The sequence below is a fragment of the Mixophyes fleayi genome, chromosome 4 (genome assembly GCF_038048845.1).
Source record: "Mixophyes fleayi isolate aMixFle1 chromosome 4, aMixFle1.hap1, whole genome shotgun sequence".
NCBI lineage: Eukaryota > Metazoa > Chordata > Amphibia > Anura > Limnodynastidae > Mixophyes > Mixophyes fleayi.
In genome coordinates, this window is record NC_134405.1 from 196,834,025 (window position 1) to 196,861,217 (window position 27,193).

The following is a 27,193-nucleotide window of genomic DNA, read 5'->3' on the forward strand; positions in this document are numbered from 1 at the left end:
CTGTCTCAGTCAAAACAATCTAACCAGAAGAGCGCCCTATGACGTCTACATTCAAAAAAGTCTCGGTCAGCTCACTCATTTACCACGCTCCCTTGGGCTGTCCCAACGGTCGGTTCCATGTTGTCTCTGCCTTGTTCGCCCTCCAATGTTAGCGTCACTTTGCACACCTCCCCTGAGCTCGCTCAGAAGCTCTGCTTCTCCTATTGTTCCCCGTCGCGTGCGCGCTACAGACCTCGAGAGAAGCACGGGCACAGGTCCCCTCTCTGAATGGCCCATGCGCGCGCACGACGCAGCGCCCCTCCGTCTTCACGGCGTCGGGAGCGCGCATGCCACGGGGTCGCGCGCTCTCTGTGCGAGGTGCAGGCCCGGCTTGCAGTACTTGCGGCCGACTCTAAGGGGTCGCTGTTCTGCGCTTTCTGTCCCCCTCACCACCACCAGCAGCAGGAGCAGCAGTGGCCGCCGCGGCCTTAGGTCTTTTTGTCTGAGAGGCAGAGTGAGGAGCGCTCAATTCCGCGGCCGCTGAGCTAAGCCGCCTGTGCGCGGGTACATGAGAGAGGGAGCACCGAGCAGAGAGCGGAGGTTGCCGAGGACAACAGCGCACCCAGAGCCCAGCCGCCGGCATAAGGCACTAACACAAAGGGAGACTGGGAGCCCGCAGCGGCCCGGCAAAACATGATCCGTGTCAGGCAACAGTCGGCCGGGTGCCCGTGCTGAGGAAGGGGGACATTGAGAGCAACAAGCCCGGTCAGCGCTCGGGCCGACACTCCGCCTTCAACACACAATCTCGTCGTGATCCCCCCTTCTCCCTGCGGCCTGAACTTTCCCTGTGTCCCCCCCTGTCCCGGCTCCCCCGCCAGCGCCTCCTGTGCGGTCCATGAGCGGGATCGGGGCCACCGCTGGCTCCCTCCTCTCCTGAGAGCCGAGGAGCGGGAGGCCGCCACCCCCTCGCCTCGGAGCCGCTGGCCTCCTGCATTAACTCCTTGTAGCGCTCTCTGTATAGCGACACCGCTCATCGGGTATTTGAGGACACCCGGGGCTGTCTTCTGTGGCCGGGTCCCGCAATGTCTAATTCAACGGTAAAATCGGAGCCCGAGCACCGGAGGAAGGGGCTGGCTTTCCTGGACGAGCTGCGGCAGTTCCATGAGAGCAGAGGGTGAGAGCGCTGCACATGCAGCGGGACTGAGTATATCACAGGGGGGAGGGGGAGATGGACCTCACCGTGTTTATAATACGGAGGGAGATCCTGCACATGCACGATGTCTGCATTCATTATACCATGGGGTTAACTAACCACACGTTTTATTCCAGTGTTTATCTCACTGATAGCGCCTGCAGATGTTGTCCCTGGAAGTTATTCCACACTTTGTGGTGTCTTTTACACCATTAATTGTATAAGACAAGCGATTGTTTATGTTAAAGTGTCTCACCTGGTTTATATGTGTATAAGAATGTAAGTTACATCAGTACTTCTATTGTGGGGAAGTCCCTGTGCACCCATATGGAAGATGTGGTACAGGTTAGGGTTTACCTTGTCATGTTGAAGAGAGTAACAAATGCAACATGTTAATGTGCAGAGGATGCTAACTCGTCCATGCTGGAATGGTATTTACTAGTTGTATTGTGGGAGTGGGCCCCAGGCATACAGTACTTTGTATTTTGATTTTCTTATTGCTATTGATAATATTGGTATTACAATTCACTTTGTGCTTTAGCCTTTATTAACAGGATGTACAATTCAAAGCAAAAAATAAAACTGCTTTTAAATACTTCTACAATCGCGCTTTTCCATTGTCTTATATTTGTCAGACGGCACAACATATGTATAGTGAGATCTGTATGTAATTTATTCTGTTTTTTTTCGCTAACCATTATTGATTATAATATTTTTAGCGGGGCTCAAATACAACCATGACAGCACCTTTATTAGATTACATAGCATACATGTGTAGTCTATTAGCCTTGTTGTTGGATTCATTATCGATTTTATTTTTTATATCTGAGCACAGACAATTATTTGACACACTAATTACACTTGTTAACATGTACATGATACTCATGGCATCTTACACCAAAGGTATCCAAGTTGTTGGCTGGTAATGCATACTGGCACTTGTAGTCCGTCCCCCCCCTCATCTGTATTGGGAATAGCAATGCATGGGGTTGAAATATTTTTTTTAGATATTTAAATGTAATTACTCTTCAAAACTATTCACATCTGGCAACTGTGAAGTTGGTCCAGTTCCTGCAACTTCCTTGTTATTTAATTGTTATTTAATTCTGGTGTCCTTTATCAATATCACAGAAATTAAATGCATGATATATAGATAAATGTAGTGACTTGATATAAAGAATACCAGAGTAGATATGTAAGACTATACCATCCAGTGCTGTGTACTGGTAATTAAATGACCCCTTCCAGCCCTCAAATCGTGCTCCTATCTGGTATCTCTGCAGGTCCCGTTTCAGGAAGATCCCCGCGGTGGGGGGCAGAGAGCTGGACCTGCACTCCCTCTACACCAGAGTCATCACTTTGGGAGGATTTGCCAAGGTGAGAAAAGTTCCCTTGTGTTGTGTGTCCCCATCTTGTGCCTCTTTGCTGGCTGCCCTGTGATGTGTGCCCATGTTGTGCTTCTCCTAACTGGCTGCCCTGTGTTGTTGTGTGTGCCCATGCCCATGTTGTGCTTCTCCTAACTGGCTGCCCTGTTGTTGTGTGTGCCCATGTTGTGCCTCTCCTAGCTGGCTGCCCTGTGTTGTTGTGTGTGCCCATGTTGTGCCTCTCATAGCTGGCTTCCCTGTGTTGTTGTGTGTGCCCATGTTGTGCCTCTCATAGCTGGCTGCCCTGTGTTGTTGTGTGTGCCCATGTTGTGCCTCTCCTAGCTGGCTGCCCTGTGTTATTGTGTGTGCCCATGTAGTGCCTCTCTTAGCAGGCTGCCCTGTGTTGTGTGCCCATGCAGTCCCTCTCTTAGCTGGCTGCCCACCCTATGTTGTGTTTGCCCATGTTGTGCCTCTCCTAGCTGGCTGCCCTGTGTTGTTGTGTGTGCCCATGTAGTCTCTTAGCAGGCTGCCCCATGTAGTCTCTTAGCAGGCTGCCCCATGTAGTCTCTTAGCAGGCTGCCCCATGTAGTCTCTTAGCAGGCTGCCCCATGTAGTCTCTTAGCAGGCTGCCCTGTGTTGTTGTGTGTGCCCATGTAGTGCCTCCCCATGTTGTGCCTCCCCATGTTGTGCCTCTCTTAGCTGGCTGTCCTGTGTTGTTGTTAAAATGTGTACAGGAGGTGAGCCTGCTGATGTTACACATAGTAAACGCGATCTTTCCCCTGAAACTGCTGCAAGGATTTGTTTTGGGGTGGGGCGCACCCCAGTTTCCGGAGTGATTGTCCCACATACTGGAGGCCCGGAGAGGTCCCCTCACTGTCCCCTAGAGTACCTGACGAGCGGGGATCCCTATGGCCGTCTGTTATATGGGGGATTGTCAGTAGCCGGCGTGTGTGACACTTGTGGCCTAGAAGGCCTGGTGTGAGACTCCGCTGTGCTGCAGCTTCCAGGCCGCTGTATTTCCTGCATGTGCGGCTCAGCGCTCCGAGCTTCCTGCACTCACTACTTCTACTTTTCGTGCAAGTTAAAATTAGCGGGCAATGCTTTAACATCGATAATCGTCCCCAGAGCACGGCGCCTTGGGTGGGAGGAGGGTACAGCAGGCTTCCCGGCCTCACCATCCATCTGCCCTCCCCTTTACAATCCACAGGCAGGAGAAGAAACAACAAAAGAGTACAGGCGTGTTTCTATAGCCATTTTGGGTTACATGGCGACATGAAATAAAGGCTTTTAAAACACCGTATAGTAAAATGCTGCGATGATTATTGTTAGATTAATGTTATAGAGTCGGTGTGATTTCACTGTGCTGCCCCCTCCCCCCGGCGCTTCAGGGCTTCCCTCCTTATCACTTGCAATTAGAGCTGTGCTGTGTGGAGCAGGGAACCACTGGCTGTATTTCATCTGTGCATAAGCTGTACATAGATCAAACACATCTTTCATAGACTGCTAATAACCTCGCAATTGTGCGTGTAGAATTATATATTTACTTATAATATGCAGATAAAGTTATTGACAGACTAAATGTGTGGAAAGTATGTGGCAATCATTTTTAATGTTATTTTAGGTTTCAGAGAAGAACCAATGGGGAGAAATAGTAGAAGATTTTAACTTTCCAAGAGGCTGCTCAAATGCTGCCTTTGCTTTGAAACAGTATTATCTGCGGTAAGTTTCAGTATTTTGTTTATCTAAAAATGTATCTAAAAATGTAGTGGCAAGACGTTAATGTGTTCTGTTTCTAAGCCTTAAAACTCATTTGATTGGTTATTTAGTGTCCCATTATGAAGTGAAAATTCTGATATTTTCTTACCAAGAAAATAAAAATAATTTTCTACTTTTTTGCTGTTTTTTTTTTTAAATTAGTTTATAAAAGTGACTTAGATTATTTTCTCAACAAATAGGGCTTTCGTTTGATAGTATAACAGGATACCTTCTAATTTTATTTGGATTATAGTGGGAAAACCAAGCAGATTATAGCAAATATCACTTGCCTATGGCCTTATTCACTGCTATATTAATGGACATTTATCCTTTTAAACAGTGTGCATTCCTGAGCACAGTATGGAATCCTTACCCCTGTACCCAAGTTGTTGTGCCCCAGTTGAAGCGATTGAGCCTCCACAAGCATAAGGCTGGTCACAGTAGAGAATAGTTGGGAAATATGTATACCCGCATTTTGCCGATGTAATGAGACTTGAAACTATTTGTATCTGTGGGTACTGGGTTTTTTATATTGCATTCCATTTATGATAAGAAGCTCTGCACATTGCGTCCTCCTTTGTGGACGCCTGGTCTCATCTGGAGATATGTCTGGTAGTGAGAACGTGGGTTGCAGGCAAGCAGTTGCCACAATGTGGATCGAATTGGTGGGGAATTCATTAAAAAAAACTACTGAAAGTGGAAAGTCTTTTAAGAGCGAGAGCGTGTAGCTCCCAAAATATACAGTTTATTGTATGATTTCTAACAGTTATTGGTATACCAAATGTGTCCTTTCTTAGAGGTCCACTCTGTGTGTTAATTTTGTGCTTTTAAGCTGTTTTATGCCCCATAAGCTGGAGTAAAATGACATTGACATTTAAAATGTACAGCTAGATATTGAGTTGGGAGGGTGACAAGTCCTAGCTAAACTCTAAATTGCATTGTAATATAGAGGTGCCTAGTATTTGTTTATTGCATGCAAGAGTAGTCAGTATGGTACGTGCTTGCAAAAAAATAACTAAAATGCATTTGCACACGTTTGTTTGTCCAGGTGCAAATTTGCTCCATTTGGCTGGATTTGCTTCTAACTCCTTAGTTTGGCCATAGGAAATTTGCCTATGTTTTTAGGGTGTATAGTTTATTCTTTTTCATGTTCAGGTGTTTGCCGTTCTGAGCTTTGTAGTTTTTCTTGATATGTTTTTTCTTAGTTTTATAATGAGTTGATTTTACACTATGTTCAATATTAGCATTGTAGGTATATTGCAATATGTATACCCATTTCTGTAGATCAAGCTGAGTCAGTGTTCCACAAGCTATAGGCGATTGTGCATTTCAGAATATGTTCGAAAGCTCTTATGAGCAGGTATCTAGTCACAATTGTTATCAATATATATTTGTTTAATGCTCTATGCAGCTTTTGGGAAATGGTTTATATATGATACTGAAAGAAGCCGCATGGTACTTTGCTATAGAATATTGTCGACTGTAGTATAAATTTTATACACCATTTATTTACTAATGTTTTATTTTGTAATGCATTGACTTTTCTATTGTCGAATATTTGCTTGTTTTTTTTGCTGTGAACTGTATTTTCTAAATATGTTTTTTATTGGTTTTCATGCTAAATATTTTTTTCATTTATTTTTTTGTTAAAAGCCTCAATAATGTGGCAGTGAATATTTCTCTCCTAACCTCCATGGAGGTGATTATCACCTAAGTAGTGATTGTTCAATCTATGCCAGTCAGACACTAGATTTGTTTTTGTTTTTATATATATATACAGCTTGCATTACTGGCTAGATGAGCTGTGATTGCTCACACATTCTTGCTATTGGCTGTCCTAGATTGTCTACACGTGTGAATTTGTATTATAGTTGCATAGGAATAGACTGATATAACTTCACATTCTCATTTATGTTAGCTGTTGAATTCTCTTCTACTGTGTTGTCCACACAAATAGTTTGAGAGATTTGATTTCACACTGATTTTTGTCCTGTGCTAATTGTATAGCTGTCAGTGGAAGGTACAAATCAAGAATGTCCGTGAAGACATTAATGACTTCTGTACCTAGTAGATCAATTCAAGAATCACAAACCTTTGTAGATGTTTAATTGAACTAGTATATAATATATTTGTTTGAATATTTATTATTCTTACATTTACCCAAGTATACATATTGGATTATATTTAAACCCGTAATGTATTTTGTACTACAAGAATCAGAAGTATTTTTACATATATGTGATCCATTGTTTACTGGGAATCATTTCTTCTTTTTTAAATGTTTTACTCTACCAAGGCAAATTTTATGTGGTTTGTTTATGAGCACATGTGGTATTCGTTTGGTAAAATATTGGAATAAGTACCTTTTTTATTTGTACTGTACAGAGGCAAGAATGCAACAATAAACTTTCCAGGTTCCTACCACAGGTTAAATTCATATAGGCCAAACCCATACCAAATTTGTATACCTATAGATGCACTCTGCATTAGAAACATACAGTGTTAGGTGTTGAATGTTTTATGTTGTATTTGTAGGGGTGGAAACCTAGTCTGTCATTGATAGGTAATGTAGCCCCAGCTCCTTCCTCCATTGTCAGATTTTTTTTTTTATTTTAGCTTGTAACACTTTCTTAAAAAGGCACTACTCCAAAAGCCAGCTATGAAATGAAATATAATGAAAGAAAATAGCAATGTATACTTCTTTCATCCATTGGCTGCCGACATCACATGACTGGGAAGACAGCCTATCTAAAGAAGTTGTTAGCGGTCACCTTCTTGACTTATATTATTTTGTGTTTTTACGTAGTATTTTATTCTTTATATTTTTATCATATTCTTATTGTATTATATTGATTATTTGTGTTTGAAGTGATTTAGTTTGTTAGGGCCCAATGTGATTGCCTGCTGTTATGTATATATACTGTTAAGTTTACCTTCCCCCCCCCACAACCTTGAGAGCCTCGTATTTAGTTGAAAAGCGTTGGTGTGTGGAAGGTGAGGATATCCGTTCCTAATCGATGTTTGCAAGTTATTTGTGATCTGATTATGGGAGTTTCTTTTAAGGAGAGGCGCTGATTACACATTGGATGCAATTTACCTTATTAAATCCGGTACAAATTTCACTATACCTGTGTAAGGAATTTCTATTCTATACTTTTTGGTGCATCTCAATAATTTATGCACCTGTAGCGGATGGTTATATGAACGAAGCTTCAGCTGAAGGGCCTTCTGTAGGTGTTCTTGAGGAAAGAGAGACTTTCTCATTCAGACGAAGAGTCATCCACAATTATCGTTGAGGAGCTTGTGTCTACGGAGACTTTTTAAATTGAATATAAGTAGTCGTGAGTAGTATTGCGATCTAGACGACTGGATCATTACATTTGGCCATTAAGATCTAGTACATTTAATGTGGTGTTACTTATTTGTTTTTATTTCATAGCTGGCTTTTGGAGTAATGCCTTTTTTTCTATTTTATTTTGATATGTTATATGTGGGAGGTGAAATCACTGTGATTAGAAAGGGCTACTTTCACTCTTTGCACCTATATATTCCTATTTTTTTTTATTTATTCATTTATTTATTACAGACAGGCGTCTCTCTTTCTCTGACTAAATATATATTTTTTAACTTGAGATTAAGGGTGTTGTGGGCCCTTTTGAAGGTTAGAGTGCTGAGCCATGAGGCCTCTAAAGTGGATCAGAATGCGCATCACTGTATTAAGTGAACTAATAAATTAGCCCTAAAATAGGAGTTGCTTTCATTTTTATCACTTGTTTTTCACTCAATCCCGTTCAATGGGGGGAATTCAATTGGCCGTGTTACTTTCGGCCGTAACGTGTCTGCGCCCTGTTATTGGTATTACAGTAATAGTGTGCATAAATACCGTTAATACAGTAATTTCAATGCCGGCTTTTTGCTCGAGCAGAAAGCAGGGTTACAATTACCGTATTAATGGTAGTACATTTATTGCTGCGCTATTCTGGGGAGAACTGAATTCCCCCCAGTATGTAGATGTTTCCATTTTTAGACCTTTTTTTTTTTTTTTTTTTTTTTTTTTTTATTATTACTTTTTCTTTGCAATCTGTGTATAGATTTCTTACACCCATGTTACATTCAGTCTTAGCTGTGGTAACAGATTAATAATAGTAGTTTAACCATCACTGTATAATGGATGATTGGACCCTGTGAAGAAAGTACTGACCGCACACAAGAACATTGTCGGTGGGTGCTGGACTGACATCATCATCATCATCATTCATTTATATAGCGCCATATTCCGTAGCGCTTTACAATTGGGGACAAACACAGTAAACTAATAAACAAACTGGGTAAAACAGACAAAGAGGTGAGAAGACCCTGCTTAAATCCAGTGCAGGGAAGGCGCCCGTGTGTGCAATCTCCTAAACTTATGTCTTCTGCTATGACTGCTCCTATGTATTTTCTGAGTTAAGTACGTGAGCAACATAGTTACAGACAGAGCCAGATCCTAAGCTGGGCAAACGGTATTTCCATGAAGAGGGAGATATTTGTGTTATAACTGTGTTTGTAGGGCAAGTAGCCATCTGAAATGTAGAGTTTTCTGGAGTTTTGGAGGACCATGTCCGGCCTGAAGGCTACTGGTTGGGCAGTCAAAATGTAATTAAAAAGAAACAATAAATCTAAATTAAGCTTTAATATGAACAGCATTAATCTTCTGTTCAAACCTATTTATACTTCATCTTTAAATGGAAGGACGAAACTAGAATTGAACAAAGGTCATTAATATGAAATTGATATCTATTAATGTACACCTGTAAACACCATGTTACCTTTAAATGGGTGTCTGACATATGCACAATGGCCTCACTTTAACTAGTGCACCCCACCACCTTACCACAATGTGGGGTATGGGAAAATTTGATAGTACCTGCAGCCATCTTGTGCTCCATTCACCCAACACTTTGTTGTACTGAGTTGAATCTGTGGTGATTTGCCTGCAATGACACTTCTCAGATTCTCCATCTTTGAAACTGTGGATTAAAAAAAATAATTAGAAGCTGCAATCACTATTTGCTGGGGAGGGATGTGGGGGCTAACTGGGCTCACCGTGGTACCCACCAGCAGCAAGGACTGGAGATGTCTAATAGATTAGGCTTCTAAATGGATCAGTAACATTCCCTATGTACATGCTGAGCTGGAGTTTGAATTTCCTGCCCAGTTCTTGCTCTACCTGCTGTCAGCACTGGCAGTTTGTGGCTGCAATTTGGTTATGGTCCCTGAGGAGAGGGGTGTTTTTAAATAGCAGCTATCAAGACTTGAGGCCTTTATTTGCTACATCTGCGTGGAAAACCTATATTCAAATTAGTTGTTTTTTTTTTGCCTTAAAATAATTAAATTTTTTAGTCTGCCTTCTCTACAAAGCCTTCTGTCTCTAAAGCAATAGTTAATAATATTTCCTTGTCTACAGATACAATGTTTGATTTAATTTGTGCCCTTTTCACTACTTTCTAACAAATTATAATTATGTTTTTTAAACAAAATGCATAACAATCAGTGCAGCTGTAGTAAGTAAATCACAGGGCTTTACTTGTATGAAAGTTGGTATGTTCAAATGAATTACCTGTATATACAATCTCCGTTATTTAAATTTCTATGGTTACCACTTGGTTCTTGCCTTGCCAGATCAATCAAGCAATATAGCAGCAGCTACAGAATTTTTTTATGTTCTGTCTAGAAAAACAGAATAAGCATATTTTACAGCATGGTTACAGGCCCACTTGAACGTTCGTTTGCCCACACAAAAGTGTCTGTACGTAATTAAAGTACAATTTACAGTTGTAAAATGCAGGTGGTACTGTTTGCCCTCAATATGCTGCAAAAACAATACCAGTAATATGGTTTCCCCATTTGAAAACTAAAAGAATAGAGATGTGGAGCAATAAAAACAGCATTTTCTATATGTTTAGTAGAAAAACATCAAGTATAAATTGGACACAGATGTTACCTCTGTCACCTATTCCACATAGCCCTACAAGAATTTTACATTATAATAGTTATTTTTTTTTTACATCCTATTATATTTTTTAGATGGCAATATAGATTTTGAGAGTTTAGTGCAACAACTGTAATGCTTGCGTTTATTTTGCCTTCTCTACACCTAATTTTAAACCCAGGTGTTAAAAAACCACACTGCACCCTTTTATATTATATAATTGCGTAATTAATCACCAGCTGAACACATAAGTGGCAATTTTGTTGACCAAGAATACCTAATTTGGCCAGAGGACATAAATCTTTTGGTGCTGCTATGTATGGTTGACTCAACCCTAAGACTAAAGATCTATATAAATGATGGACCGATGTTGGGCAAATTCTTTAGTGTGAATGCACTCGCCATCAGCAGTGCAGGCAGATCTCCATAGAGCTTACAGAGTCATGATCTTTGCAGCAGATGGTTACGACAGATGACAAGCACAGATCTGAAGGTAAATTGAGTAAGTGTGGACGCATGCTGATCGGGTCTGTCAGTCGTTGGTAAAATCGTTAAAGATATCGCATTGGGAGAATTTTTTGGGGTGTGTGTACTTGCCTTAATACTTGACATGTTTGGCTATTGTCTAAGAGCTGTGAAATCTGTATTGAGGCCAGAGGAAATACTCCACCATACTTTAAAAAAAACCCAAAAAAAAAACCTATATCTTGCCCTTCACCTTCATCCACTCTTCCACATAACACACAACCCTACCCCTTTTGTGTAAAGAACAAAAAGGGGGCAGTCATTCCAACCTAGCTTAGTCACCAATGCAACGCAAGACATTACTAATTAATTAATGCAAACATGGATCTAATAATTGAAATGCGAGTACACTGGATCTACCAGTTTGATCGTTAACTACCGCCCCATCGCACTTCTCCCCTTTGCCTCTAAATTACTCGAGATGGTAGTCTGCAACCGCCTCACTAGGCTTCTCTCGGATAACTCCCTCATTGACCCTCTCCAATCCGGGTTCCGCCCCCTCTAATCTACTGAAACAGCCCTGGCCAAAGTTACTAACGACCTTCTCTCAGCTAAATCTAAGGGCACAAGGGTCACTTCTTCCGGCTCATCCTCCAGGACCTCTCCGCAGCCTTTGACATCGTTGATGATCCTCTCCTGTTGCATACCCTTTCTTCTCTCTGTTGCATGATTCTCCACCTACCATGCCAACCGTTCCTTCTCTGTATCCATTTCTGGTTCACCCCACCCTCCTTGTAGCAGTTTCTCAGGGCTTGGTTCTTGGACCTCTACTTTTTTCCCTGTACCTCTTTCGGTCTCCACTATTTCCTCTATAAAGATTATTAATAACAAAAATAATATATTAGTGTTAAAAGTATGAGAGATTTTTTGGAATTCCTAGTGAAATTTCTTTTATTTCTCCCCTGGTTTACGAAGAAAAGTAAAACTAAAAAAAAACAGCGATTTCTGCTCCTATATCTCGCTCAGAGCATTATTAAGCTACACATGTTCAGTGAATTTCAAGTGGATAGATTAGGAAATAGTTATTCTAGGCCAGTGTTGGCTAACCTGTGACACTCTAGGTGTTGTGAAACTACAAGTCCCAGCATACCCTTCAAGCAATAAGCTGATATATATCGGCTTATTGCTTGAAGGGTATGCTGGGACTTGTAGTTTCACAACACCTGGAGTGTCACAGGTTAGCCAACACTGTTCTAGGTAAAACTATGAAAATGGTTCTCTTCATAGAGGTGCACATCCACCAGTATTGTATGGGTTAAAATGGCTTCATTTTAAGCAAAATTCTATCGTATTTAAAGAAAGGTCTAGAAATAGATAATAGGCTATCTGTGCCAGGTAAGATTTCAGTCTCACTGAAAGGCGTGCTCTTTTTGGTGTGTATAGTTACTACATGTGACAGAATATGCAGTCTTTTGTATTACGTGTTTTGCTAAGTTGGCTGTAATGCACTTTTTTGCATCGGAATCATGTCACTGTGTCTGGTTCCACTTTCTTCCCAAATAGAATTGATGATATAGATAATTGCTGGTGTTAAAAAATATATTTGCGGCTTATAATATACTTGTACCCACCTTGTGTATTTTGAGTTTCCTATTGCTTTGTGTTGACTTTCTCCAATCAAATACGCAACAATTTTAAAAACAGAATGGGCAAATTAAAGCACCAAATTCCAAAATATCACTAAACTAATACTCCCACTTCACTCTCCCCATAATGCACCTCTTTGTCACTGATTCTAGTATGGCACCAAACACTATGTTGCTTTTTGCTTTTGTTTGCCTCAAAGTTAAAATATCTTTGAGCATCCATAGACTGAGAAGCACTTATGTAGGTATATGTTTAATAACAACTACATGCAGGAGCAGTCTAAAAGTGAAGTGAACTCTAATTAACAGTATCTTTTTAATTCTTTTAGAAGTTGAATTTGTAGTGGTGTAGTGGGAGGTTTTAGAAGTGTACATGTGGTCTCTACACCAGACAATATTCCATAATATCTGCTGTATTATGCAAGCTGGGATTTTGCAGAGAACTATATAAACATTTACAAAGGGATCAAAAAGAGCTTTACAACCTCCCACTGAAGCAGTGTTGCCTTTAAATCAGTACCAGGACCCATCTTTCTTCCGATCTGGGAAACAGAAAACCAGTAAAACTTGCGCATTTTTGGGCAGTTCATATGCAACCATAGGATGCACAGAGCAAAACGGAATGCTGGACATGACTATGTAAAATGTTAGGTGTTTTGATATGCTTTTTCTGTCTGTATTTTAATAACCTTTTGCCCACTGTACAGCATACTTATTTAACGCATCATGTTGTGCAAATAACAGCAATATTATACTCATCACATTGCCGTTATTTAGCTATTTATTCATGTTTCAGGATAAATTTATTGTGAAAATCAGTCTAAAGTTATATTGGTCATGGTATAGAGTAAGTTCTTGGCTAGGCATACACACATCTGCTCATCATAAGTGATGTACAACTTGGAAACACGTATGGCAACCTGTCATGTATGGGAACAGGGTCATGTCGGCAAAACCTTCATTTACCTTTGACGCCACATATCATATTATCACATGTCCCCATTGCATTAGGTCTGAATGAGTCCTGTGCATTTACTTTACATATCTGTCACAGGTCCATCAATGTCACATGTTTGCACTATTGGTATCTTCACCTGTCATATACTGCACCCCATTATTCTGCATGGTAATTACAGGGCTGAGTCTGGGTGGAAGGTCCTATGTCTGGTGGCGGAGTGGAGTATAGTCCAGTTTTATTCCTCCTCAGCTCCTTGTTCTCCTGGGTGGATCAGTCCCACTGCTTCGCCAGTTCCTTAGTTGGTGATGTGTGTTCTTCTGCATATTCTGCTGACTGTGTTTCTTTAGATCTGTGTGGTATTAAGAAACTGCAATACCTGTCCCCTGGTGTGAGGGCCAAAGCTGCACTCTACTTTCTGGGCTGCCCAGTTGGATGATGGCACTTTGCTGTGCAGTTGTAGCTCTCACTAGGTACAGTGCATAGACGCAAAGCTTAGAGGAGACATTGGCCTCCAACACATTCACATAGATTCTCACTCTCAGTACAAGATTGTATGGAAGTATTTGTTGATTCATGGACAGTTTTGGACAAAATGTGGCCCTGACAACAAAATTTGTAACCCTGTGACCAGCTTTACAATACATCTATGTATCTCTGATATTGTCTGCATTTCCTCCCATTATAGAGTATGCAGGGTTCCAGGAGTTAGCTGGGGCATTCTGTTTACCACCCCATGGGTCTGGGGAAATACCCTAAACTTTATTAATCAAGCATGCACAAAGAATTTATCATTTTTACGAATTAACCAGTTATCATATACACATACTTCTGATTTGTGCTAAACCAGCATTCTATAGAAATTTACCACAATGTTGTAAATTGAACCAAATGAATCTGCAGATTTTGGCTGTGGAGTATTAACCCCATTTACATAGTGTTTTTAACTTTTTTTTGCTGCCTTTTAATGACCAGAAACATTTCCAAACTTTTGGGTTGATTACAGAGCAAATATTAATTTTAGTACTTAATTTACCGAATTCATTTTACATTATTTTTTTTCTTGTGACCATAGATATGCATGGCTTCTTTTTTGGCAGCAGATTGGAATAAACAAATTTCACCTTTTTATTTTGGTCATATAGTCCAAAAGCATTAGAATTGTAAAATATTACATTTACCCATGATTCTGCCCTTTATTTTTTTTTATACTGCTCAACAGTTTTGCCTCCAAATTTATTCTAGGACTTGTTCTAGGAATTCCTAATGTGTACTTTGTCAGGTATTTGGTCTAGTGACGAGGTCATCATCAAGTGAAATCTTTCTTTTTTTTCTAATTTCACATACCCCCTTTCTATTAGGGGTGCCATAATTGATTTTTAACTTTTTTTTTTCCCCTCCTATAAGAGAATTTAATTACATGGCCAGACATAAGATTAGTCAGTTACATCTCAATGAATGTTCACATATGATCTAGCACTACGGGCACTGGGGATATATACACAGTACATTTTCCATATTCAAACACATTTAATTATACTTTTTATTTTATAATAATTACATCCAAATTCTGAAAATTCTGGTATTGGTGAAATATCTTATTTAAACACTGGTCCAAAAAGATTACATACATGGGGGGCCAATTTGGCCTCGTTATTCTGGCCCTTAAGTCACTTAATTTGTCCCAGCAAACAAACCAGGAAGCCAACATACCAGTCAATGAAAAAAATGATTCAACACATTAAAATGCAGCAAAATATGCACCGTAATGCTTATCACAACAGTGGTTTCCGTGATCTGCTCATCGCCTGTTTTGGTGTCCAAATGCCACCTTTTTCAAGTTCTGCCACACACCCAAATACTCCTGCTTAAATATCCAAACAGCTGTGTGCAGCTAAGACCCAATCCTGTTAAAAAGCCATAGCATTGATCATGTTAAAATTCAGATTGAATTTATATTTATAAAACAGCAAAATCATTTTATAGAATAGCATTAATTTTGTCTTTGAGTGGAGAGGATCAGTGTCTTTTTGTGTACAAAATCTTGCACACCAGTTTTTATGTAATTTCTTTACATTCATTAAATGCTTGTGATAGAGCACAATAATTTAAAATCTGTGGGCGGGGGGGATTTAGTTAAAAAAGGGTTTTCTGACCAAGCACTTTTTGTAGCTCCTCTTCCTATTCAGCTTGTGTCAGGTGATTTCCTAGGTGTCTAATAGCTGCTATTGCTTGGTGAGCAACTCAACCCAGTTATAAAGCATAGCAATGATCATGTTAAAATTCAGATTGAATTACACATTTATATTTAGTGTAGGACAGAGCAGAAAGGGAAGACTTTGGTGTGAGTTGATCATATAACCATATACCTTATATATTGCAATATGTTAAAATAACATTCCTTATTTTTATACAGAGTAAAGCTTGAAGTAGCTAGAATATCATTAATAATGCATATATATTTCATACATACATAGATTCATTGTACCTCACTAAAATAACATTCTTTTTGAAGATAATACACACTACCTTTAAAACCAGTCAAATTTTTAGTATATGATTTTGCTGGGTGTAATTTTTACAATGGAAACGTAACACTGTAATTTATTGAGTGTAGATAAACTGGTCTGTAAGCTTATCAGTTAGGGTTCTGTTTGTAATAAACACTGATAATGCTGCAAATGCCAGAACCATAGTTTCAATTAACACATTTTCATGGAATTAAACATTTGTGATTTGAATGAAAACATAATTTTGGTGGTATGCTACAAAAATGCTACCAATGCAGCGTTTTGCATGTTGATTTTCAACTTAAGTTTAATTTTTGTTTTGTGGTAAACAGTATTTCATGCATACATTTCATGTGCTTTCAACATGTGAAATATCTATAATATATGTGCATTGTGCGATAGAATTGAGATTATATTGACAAAAAAAAAAAAATAGTAGAAATTTGTAACTCCCGTTTAGAGATTAAAAACACAGCAATGCTATGCATTCTACAATCTTTTAATTAATGGGTTTTTGACCTTCTGACTGGCTTCTAAATGTAGATAATATATCTAAACAAATCTTAGAAGGTGGGTTATATTTGCAAAAGGCACCCTTTAGGTCTATCTTACAAATGTATTTAATGTTCCCAAAAAGTTTGTGAAGGTAAATTTATGTATTGTTGTAAAAATAAAGTGTTTCTGCAAAGATGAAACGCCCACTCTTTCTCATTTTGACATGTACCACTGTTAGAGCACACTTTTGACAAAATTATAAAATGTAAGAGACAGATAAATATAGGAACATTATTGTGTTTTTTTTAACCAGGGCAAACATGCAACGCAGCCACACAAGTTCACAATGTTTAACTTTAAAGCAGGTACACTCTTGGGTGTCCAATAAAATAACAACCATTTTTTTAGTAGATTGCTGCTTGTAATGGTGGTTACTATGGCAGTGGTTAGTATTTCTTTTAATGCAGCCTATCATTTCTTAATCAAAATTCACGTATGGGCAAGCTCCTTTCATTTTTACCTCCTTACTTCCTCACCCCCCCATATAGCGGGTCCTGTTCAGCTTTATTGAAAAGTATGGATTCAGTTTTCCCTTGCTGTATATATCTATTATTTTTTAACAGAAAAAACATTTTGTATAGTTTCATTCATTTCCTTGATCTCTCTTCTCCCACCACCTGGTTCTACACTGGCTTTTTATTTTCCTATTGCATAGTGCCTTATGCACCCTGTTTGCCAAAAACACTTGTGTGTTGGCCCAATTATGTGCTTTCTCCTGGCAAGTGAGGTCACAGAGAAGCCCACCCGTCTTTTTTTTTTTTTCTTTCTTCTCTCTTATTACGTAGTGCACAGGAAATGGTAATAAGCAAATTTAAAAAACAATACAATGTAGAACCTGCTGACCCATTTATCATCAAGGGGAGAAGAGTCAGATTCAGAAAATTAAACTCTACAAAACTTTGTTAAAAAGGAGGCTCACAGTTTAGGCCAGGCTTGTCCAACCTGCGGCCCTCCAGATGTTGTGAAACTACAAGTCCCAGCATGCCCTTCCAGCTATCAACTGGTTGTCTACCAGCAAAGCATGCTGGGGCTTGTAGTTTCACAACACCTGGAGGGCCGCAGGTTGGACAGGCCTGGTTTAGGCCATCTCATAGGGCTTTTCCTGTCCTTTTAACCCTGAATGTTGGCTCCCTATGAAAAGATGCAAGGAGAAGTAGGTGTGAAGGGGCAGTTGTAGCATGAAACTGCTTGATTCCTGGGGGAAAAAGCCAGATTAAATCAATGAATGTTAGATCCACCGTAACATTGTCAAAATATTGTTGAAAGGAAAATATCAGCTTAGTGTGTGTGTGTGTGTGTATGTATGTATGTATGTATGTATGTATGTATGTATGTGTATGTGTGTATATATATATATATTTATACATACACACACACTATAGTTGCAAAACATGTTTTGTTTTCTTGTGCTCCCCTTTGCTATGTTGCCATCATTCTACAACTTATTTAGAGACTAGCAGTATTTCAATAATGGATAGCATCGCTTCACCTTAAATATAATAAAGCCATATGTTTCTTTGTAATTAAACTACAATTTATGGTCACAGTTTAATAAAACATATTTAACACATTAAACTCCATCTAAAGCTACAAATTTTAGTTTTGTCGTAAGATGTAGGGATTAATATAGATAAATAAAGCATACTTTGAATGCAGGACATCAACGTCTGTATGATAGAGGCCGTGGTAAGCTTAAAGGGGAGAGAGGAGTGGGGTTGATCTGGTGAATGGTATATTTGTTTTTTGTTTTTCTATATTACCTTTTTGTAGTCCACCTAAAACTACATTTAGGGGCATATTCAATTGTTTACTTTTTCCGCTGCGGAAAAAGTAAACCGGTTATTACGGTAATTCTACTCAGATTTCAGCTCGCGGCTCCCTGAGCTGCGAGCTGAAATCCAGCGAGAAAACTACGGTAATAACGGTATTTATGCGCACTATTACCGTAATGACGGTAATAGTGCGCGCTCTGCAATATTTTGGGCATTTTCGCCAACAATTGAATATGCCCTGTAGAGGCTTGGTGGTGTTTTGCCACTACATTTGACGTGACGTTTGACATTTGAAGCATGTATTTTACATCTACTAAATGTTTTTTTCATGTAATACTTGAAACATCTAACACAAAAAGGTTATATGCTGACCGCATATTGCAATTACCTAGGAATGGAATGGATATGAAATATCTGGAAGTGACTTATCTTTAGTTTAGCCCTCCTTGCCAGATAGAAATAAAATGTCAGTGACTTTTCACACTTCCTATCCACTTTGCTAAATCCCCTCCATTTCCAGCAATAATCCCTGTGACCCAGACTTCTCAGACTGTTTAGGTCCCGGCTATGTACACTCGCATATAGCCAGAACATTGTTCAGTCACCTTTTGGCACTGTTTGGGTCACCTTAGCAGTGGAAACCTGGTGCAACATCTCCTCTAAGTTTTCAATTAGAGTCACTGTTAGATTTCTCCTGTAAAGGAGATATCCATGCGGCCTCGAAGAGTGCCAGGACCCCCAGTAAAGTACTATTATTGAACTGTATTATGGAAAAGAAAGAGATTTAGTGCAGAAGTAATTGAAAAAGAAAACAAAAACTTTTAAAGACCAAAGAGGTTTTTTTTTCCACTCCATGGTTAGATGAAGCTTGAAGATATATCGTGACAATTACACACAGATCATCATCAGCTATTTATATAGCGCCACTAATTCTGCAGCGCTGTACAGAGAAATCACATCAGACTCTGCCCATAGCAGCTTACAATCTAAATTCCTTAATATATATATATATATATATATATATATATATATATATATATATATATTATATACACACACACACACGTCAATTTAATAGCAGCCAATTAACCTACTAGTATGTTGCACCCAGAGGAAACCCACGCAAACACGGGGAGAACATACAAACTCCACATAGATAAGGCCATGGTCGGGAATCGAACTCATGACCCCAGTGCTGAGGCAGAAGTGCTAACCACTAAGCCACCGATGCAAAACAGTTGTGTGCCCAAGTCCTTAGGAATGAGTGTTTGTATATGCATGCCAGTGAGTAGACCTCCCGTCCTTCTACCATTCTCTGGAGCAAACTATCCCGTTCCATCAGGCTATCCTCCTAACCTGCCTCACTTAAAATGCTTCCTCAAAACCCATCTGTTCAGGTTAACCTATTCTTCCTCCATCTAACCCTACCCCCCTGCAACCCTCTTCACTATTCCTCTACACTTAACCTTGCTTTATCTCTCCCTGACTCTTTCTCCCTCCTTCCTACTCTCATTCATCTTTTCCCCTAGAGTTCTTGACTCTCACCCTATCTTCCCTCTCTGTGTCCCCTGTCAGCCTCCCCCCTTCCTTAGATTGTAAGCTTCCTTGAGCAGGGCTCTCTATCCTCATGTCCTCTTCCTTCTGCTTACCTCTGCCCCCGGCTCCACCCCTCTCTACTGCTTTCCATCACTATACTCCTGCTGTTGTTTCTCCCCTTCTCCCTTGCCTCTATATATCCTTCCTTGCCCGATCCTATTAGTGGCACCAACTCTTGTGGGCTCACCCATTTTCTTCTCTCCCCGCCTCCTTCCTTTCCCACTCTCTGTGCCCTGGTAGTCACTTTTAGCTCTTTGCCTGTGGACCTGCTCTCTGCTGAGTTTGTAATTTTGTACTGTTTGCAAAAAAATGTATATATATATATATATATATATATATATATATATATATATATATATATATATATATACTTATTGCACTCTGTAATGCCTGTATGTCATGTACTCTTACCCTGTACTGTTGTCCCTTGCTGAATGTAAGGTGCTGCGGACCTTTTGTGGCGCCTCATAAATAAACAATAATAATAGTTAAGAGGAGGCTGCTTTTTTATAAATTTGGAATCGCCTGCGGTCTGTGTGACATTTTTTTTTTCCAATTATTATTTTGCATAGACCTGGAGCCCAGAGGAGACCCTTTTACAAAGTCTATAATGTTTTTTTGCAGGGCCTTGTCACAGTAGGGGCTACATGTTTCCCTTGTATTCAATTTATGCAGTGCTACAGGGCAGCGATGAATCTGCTCTTTCCCGCCCTGACAAGGCTGTGTTTAGTTTAGATGAAGTCCAAGGGGCATATTCAGTTGTCTTTTGCAAGTAACGCGGCATGCGCACTATTACCATCATTATGGAAATAGTGCGCATAAATACCGTTATTACGGTACCTTTCACTCTGGATTTCAGCTCGCGGCTCAGGGTGCTGCGAGCTGAAATCCGGCTTAGTTACCGTAATAACGGTAATAGTTTTAACGCCGTGTTACTTTTGCACGTAACATGGACAATTGAATATGCCCCCATGTGTCATGAAAATTATATCATAGTGTTTTCCATGGCCAGCCCAATGCAGAAACATTGTTTCATATTGGGAAAAATAGTGTTCACATAAGCTGTCTATACAGATATTTAGGTCTCGAGAACAGTATCAAATGTTTTTTGGACACAGTGCTATGTCTGGATGCTGTCATTAAGCCTTTTTCCAGCAGCAGCAGCAGCGGCGTTTGGACATGATGCAAAGATGTCATCATACGTGTACACTTACCTACCTATGTCTTGTAGGAAGCTAGTGGTTCCATGTACATTATTTGAATTGTTTAGAAAATGGTAAAGTGACACGGCTGCGAGTAAAAACCGGCAAAGGGAGTAAGCTTGTGTGCTATCAAAAATTATTCCTAATGTATGAAAGTTGCCGTTGGAATTTCATTTAGAAGTAGATCTGTTTTAATTCAAAGTGGTATGAAATCCCTAGGTGTATTGCAACATATGTCACATTGCGGCCAGGTGCCTGGACAGCAGGATGTTCCTGTTCGAATAGTCCGCCGTAGAGTAACATTTGAGTTGATTTTGTGAATATTGCATCCAATCTTGAGGCGAACTCTGAGGCCATGTACGCCCTTATGTCAGAGTTCTCTGGCAGCATCATGTTCTCCGAGCATAAATGTTGCAATGCAACTTGGATTTTTTTACCCTTTTCAATTAAAACAGACCTACTTCTAAGTGAAATTTCATTAGCAGACTCCCTGTATTTATGTCTCTATGAAGTAAAAGTAGTAGGAAAGTCAACCATATCAAGCCATTCTCATGTCACACAAGATTACTTTTCTCCCCAGAGGCATCTACAGTGCATGGAAGTGTTAAATGAAACCAAACCGTAATCTTTAGGTTTATATTTCCTATATATCTGCCATTCTGAAAGCTGCCAGACTTCATTCTAGAAAGCATTTACTAGTTTTGCTTGGTTAGTCAGAGAGCTGCTGCGATTGTAGATGGTAACACTATAGTAGTGCAGGGTGTTAATACCACAGCCTTGAAAGCACAGTAGCCTATGATATCATTTCATAAAAATATACATGTGCTTAGTGAAAAGCATTCTCTTCTTATTTGTGTGTCAAGATATATAATAGCGTGGCATCAGGAACATTTTCTAGTGAAGAAATTTTGATCTGTTTTTTTTCTTAGTTATCTTACAATTTTTTTTTATGTTACAGAGAATTTGTTATCTTAGTATGAGATCTCCTCTAGAAACCAGTAATTCAGAAAGGAGAAAAGTAAATTATTGTTGCAGTGATGAAGTCCTAAAAAAGGACATAGCCCCCAAGTATTTTTTTCCTTCCGTCACTATAGGGTGCGGAAATATTGACTGCCACCTCCTAGTAACTTGCAGGGCAAACTCTTTTTCTGCCTCCCAGGAATGTTGGGACCAAACTGGCCCCTACTCTCTTCGCCTCCTGATCATCATTCTTTCCTTGTACTACACGCAGTGGATAGAGGAGACATCCATAGTATTGAACATATCACGTTACAGCTCAGTCACTCTGCTGTGAACAGGGTGGTTTGACGTCATCACCGGTCTGTGTGTATTCATCATCTATCAATGATCCACAGTAGCACATTGTGTGAGACCAGGAACATCCCCTCTTATATATGTTGCTTTAAAATGAGGGTGGAGAAGAATGAATTACTAGATGTGGGAGGGAATGAGAGAGAAAACCTTGCTCTCAATGGAAAAATAATGATTTTATTTTAGAAGACCAAAAAATTAATGGTGGAAGAAAAATCACTTCTCTGGAAAACCCAATCGTCCTGGATAATAGATCAAAATCTTTTCATTCAAAATTTACAATTTAATTCATTTACTAAAAGGTGCATAGTTTGATCTGAATGGAAAATTAGGCTTGCTGATGACTCATCAGCACATGTAATGTCATCTACTATCATTGAATGAGGCACTAGGGACAGCTTATCTTTTAAACCCTGAATAACCTGATATAGTCCTTTTATGCATGTGACTGATAGGCCAGACTGCTGTGCGTAACCAACATAAAATAAATTATTTTTAATTTATTATATTCGTCAAACATAGCTTACACTTTATCTGACTATTACCACATTTATATATGTACTTTTTAAGCTGTTAAATAATTCCACCCCTTCTGTGTTCTTATATACATTTCACTGAAAGTTCTATACATACCTACAATTGTCCCTAGGGTGAGTGTTACACAAAACAATTGTAACTTGTTCCCACTCCATAATTGTTGTCACCCAGTATTTTGTTGCTGAGTTCCATTTTCCGGGTAAGATTTCTACAATACAAATTATTTTAACTGTCCTAGCACTGTAAGATTTTTGAAAGCTGTACCTCAGGCATTATAGGTTAGAAAGATGGGCCCAAGTTGTGTACCTGTGGGAAGCAGCTTCAATACCTGTCCATCCCATAAAACGGTACATTAAGGAATACCATAAGACGTCTGTTAGACTGTCAATGAAGGAAGCTGCCTGGAAGAAAATGCAAGTGAGTAACAGATCTTTTTCTAAACTTCTATTTTAGCACTGGTTTTATTCTGACAAATAATTACACTTTTTAAATTGTATGTCATTACTATTGCTATTTTGTAGTCTGCTTCTCTTTCTACTCCGCTTTCTTCCTCCTCCAATTTAGAGATGCTGAATTATGGATTTTGGTGAACCAACCTTAGAAATCACTCTGGCTCTGTGCTATTCATTGCGGCTCTGAGTGGTGTATGATTTGATCTGGAAGGACAGACCAGCAGAATATCTCCTCCCCCAGCTCATTCCTATGCAACTCTTCAGGCCCCTTACCCAACGACATCAAAATAAATGGTTTTACTAGTATCTATTAACACTAATAAAAGCAGGTAAAATGTTATGGGATTATAACCCATTGGTTTCTATGGATCCCCAGTAGCATTGCACTTGAAGTCTGGAGTGTGTGTTCAGGCATCCTTTTTTTGGACGCTGCCAGCCCCCTAAAATTTGCAATATGGGGTCAATGGATTGTCTTCCATTGATCTTTCCTTTCCCAACATTAAGTGCTAGTCAAGTACCACATGTAATCAGCCTTAAGGTGTGTTTATCATTTTCTCCTTAGACAATCTGTTGGTGACTTCGATTACTAGGTGTTTCAAATAATTAATATACTTCAGATTTTATTTTTATTTTTTTACCATATAGCAAGTTGATGCAACCCCTTTGCCATACAGTTCAACAGACTCTTTGTTCATACATAATACCGTCTATCCTGATTAGCCACAACATTAAAACCACCTGCCTAATATTGTGTAGGTCCCTCTCATGCTACCATAACCGTTCTGACCCGTTGAGGCATGGACTACGCAAGACCCCTGAAGGTGTTCTGTGGTATCCTTTAAGTTGTGAGGTGGGGCCTCCATGACTGACTTGTTTTTCCAGCACATTCCACAGATGCTTGATTGAATTGATATCTGGGGAATTTGGAAGGCAGTCAACTCCTGGAATACTTTGTCACGTTCCTCAAACCATTCCTGATCAATTTTTGCAGTGTGGAAGGGCGCATTATCCTGCTGAAAGAGGTCACTGCCTTCAGAGATTACCGTTGGTCACAAAGGGGTGTTCTTGGTCTGCAACAATGTTTAGGTAGATGGTACGTATCAAAGTAACATCCACATGAATGCCAGGACACCAGGTTTCCCAGCAGAACATTCCGCAGAGCATAATACTGCCTCTGCCTGCTTGCCTTCTTCCCATAGTGCTTCCTCATGCAATCTCTTCCCCAGGTAAACGATATGCACACACACAGCCGTTCATATGATGTAAAAGACATAACTCATTAGACCACGCATACTTCTTCTGTTTCTCCATGGTCCAGTTCTGGCACTCAGGTGCCCATTGTAAGTACTTTTGGCCATGGACGGGTTGGCATGGGCACTCTGGTCTGCAGCTACACAACCCCATACTCGGCAAGCTACGATGTACTATGTTTTCTCACATGTCTATCATAGCCAGCATTAACTTTTTCCGAAATTTGTGGTACAGTAGTTTTTCCGTAGAATTGATCCGGCTGGGCTAGCCTTCGCTCCCCACACTAATTGATGAGCCTTGGGTGCCCATATCCCTGTCGCCAGTTTACTGGTTGTCCTTGTTTGGACCACTTTTGGTAGATATTAAGCATTGCATACCAGGAAATCTGCAGTTTTGGAGATGCTGTTACCAACTCGTCTATCACAATTTGGCCCTTGTCAAAGTTGATCAGATGTTTACATTTGCCCAATTTTTGTGCTTTCCAACCCTTCAACTTCAAAAAGCAACTAAATTGTAATACACAATATAGGATGATGTGGCGCTTCACTATGATTGCAGCCTAATACGTGGAATGGAGAGTCCACCTCTCTCCAAAATACAATATTATAAAATCATGGACCACGTACGTTTTAAGCGCAGACTTTCACACACATAGAAGATGTTCCATATCAATATAGATTCCTCCCACTTGATGATAATTATTCCGTGTCTATAGGTGGATATACCAAACCTATAACGAACTTAAACGACACAAAAAACAGGAACAATAATAGTGCAGTATGTTCACAACTTAATAATGATAGTCCCAAAAGAAGTCCCAAAGGTAGATTGTTTATATTCATTCACTTTGTGCAGGGAACGGAAACGACACCAAAAGAGAATCCTGTGTTGTTCATATCCAACTCCCCCAATGATATTATGCTTACAAGAATGCAAAAGGTATTGGGCATCTCGTGAATATATATTCAGAAAACTCTCCTTTACATCCCATCTCAAGGTACACTCCACCGATTAGATGATGCAAAACAAAATAAAAACACAATCTGGTGCATTAACTTTAAAAAAACATGTTTATTACATAACCAACATGTCATGCTTCACAAGGTAAAACATGTGTACAAGATAATGCAAATGTTCGTACCAGATTTAGCTGTGATCAAACGTATCAAGGACCTTGAGAAAGACTCTTGTCTTGAGTCGAAACGCGTAGGATGTAAGCTGATTTGTGTTCTTGTTACCTGACGTTTTTTGGATAGAATCGACGTTTGAACAGATACGTTTGATCACAGCTAAATCTGGTACGAACATTTGCATTATCTTGTACACATGTTCTACCTTGTGAAGCATGACATGTTGGTTATGTAATAAACATGTTTTTTTAAAGTTAATGTCACCAGATTGTGTTTTTATTTTGTTTTGCATCATCTAATCGGTGGAGTGTACCTTGAGATGGGATGTAAAGGAGAGTTTTCTGAATATATATTCACGAGATGCCCAATACCTTTTGCATTCTTGTAAGCATAATATCATTGGGGGAGTTGGATATGAACAACACAGGATTCTCTTTTGGTGTCGTTTCCGTTCCCTGCACAAAGTGAATGAATATAAACAATCTACCTTTGGGACTTCTTTTGGAACTATCATTATTAAGTTGTGAATATACTGCACTATTATTGTTCCTGTTTTTTGTGTCGTTTAAGTTCGTTATAGGTTTGGTATATCCATCTATAGACACAGAATAATTATCATCAAGTGGGAGGAATCTATATTGATATGGAACATCTTCTATGTGTGTGAAAGTCTGCGCTTAAAACGTACGTGGTCCATGATTTCAAAAAGCAACTGTTCACTCTCTGCTAATATCCCACCCGTTGAGAATTGCCATTATATGAGATAATCAATGTTGTTCACTTCACTCGTCGGTGGTTTTAATGTTGTGGCTGATATATATATATATCTCTCTCTCATTCCCCCTCTCATTCCCCTTACGGTGCTAAATTCTTTTTTGTGTGTTTACATTTGTTCTCCTAGTTTGTTTGTTTTTGTTTATAATATAGGTCAGTGCTGTCAGAGGTAAACTGAATATATTGGCTCTAGTTTCTTGACCCTAGAACTGTTCAGTATTTTAAAGTTGTGTCTGTTTTGTTTTTAAATTGGGTTTGATACTTTGCAGGGAAATATGCTTTTTTTATAATCAAGGTTTATTCTCACATTTTGTCTAACACTGGAGAATAATGCATGTAGTCCATACAAGACCCTCAATTGGCCACTTGATCTCCATTAATGATCGCTCTACGTAATTTACATATTTTATGTAATAAGCTGTTTTTGGTTTCTAGGCAGATTGAAATTAAGGGGCAACAGTGCCCTTGAGCTTTATTTTTCTGACAGAGCCAGGAAAGTTTGAGAGAAAACTACAGGTGTATTAATGGAGTTGATTGAATAGATGCATAAGCATGTATCTTACAATTCTCTAAGCTATCAGCCTAGGAGAAGTGACCATTAGATGTGTCCTAAATGTATCTTCAGAAATGTAAGTCATTGCCATTGGACTGTTTCTTGTTTTATTGTTGGTTGTTGGAGTAGGAAAGGGTATTAGGATAATAATTAAATGACACTTCCATTTTAGAAAGCATATTTTCCAAAGAGTCAAATAGAATATTTTATAAATATAGGTATG

At 39.4% G+C, this 27,193-nt stretch overlaps 1 protein-coding gene across 1 annotated transcript in view; it reads left to right on the forward strand.

Annotated features, from left to right (window-relative positions):
- Positions 1-393: 393 nt before the first annotated feature.
- Positions 394-27,193, forward strand: part of ARID2 (AT-rich interaction domain 2) — a 92,078-nt gene continuing 65,278 nt past the window's right edge. Inside the window, exons 1-3 of the mRNA XM_075209080.1 lie at positions 394-1,153; positions 2,455-2,548; positions 4,157-4,254. Of these exons, the coding sequence (XP_075065181.1) occupies positions 1,062-1,153; positions 2,455-2,548; positions 4,157-4,254 (284 nt within the window). The 5' untranslated portion in view covers positions 394-1,061. The remainder of the gene's footprint in view (positions 1,154-2,454; positions 2,549-4,156; positions 4,255-27,193) is intronic.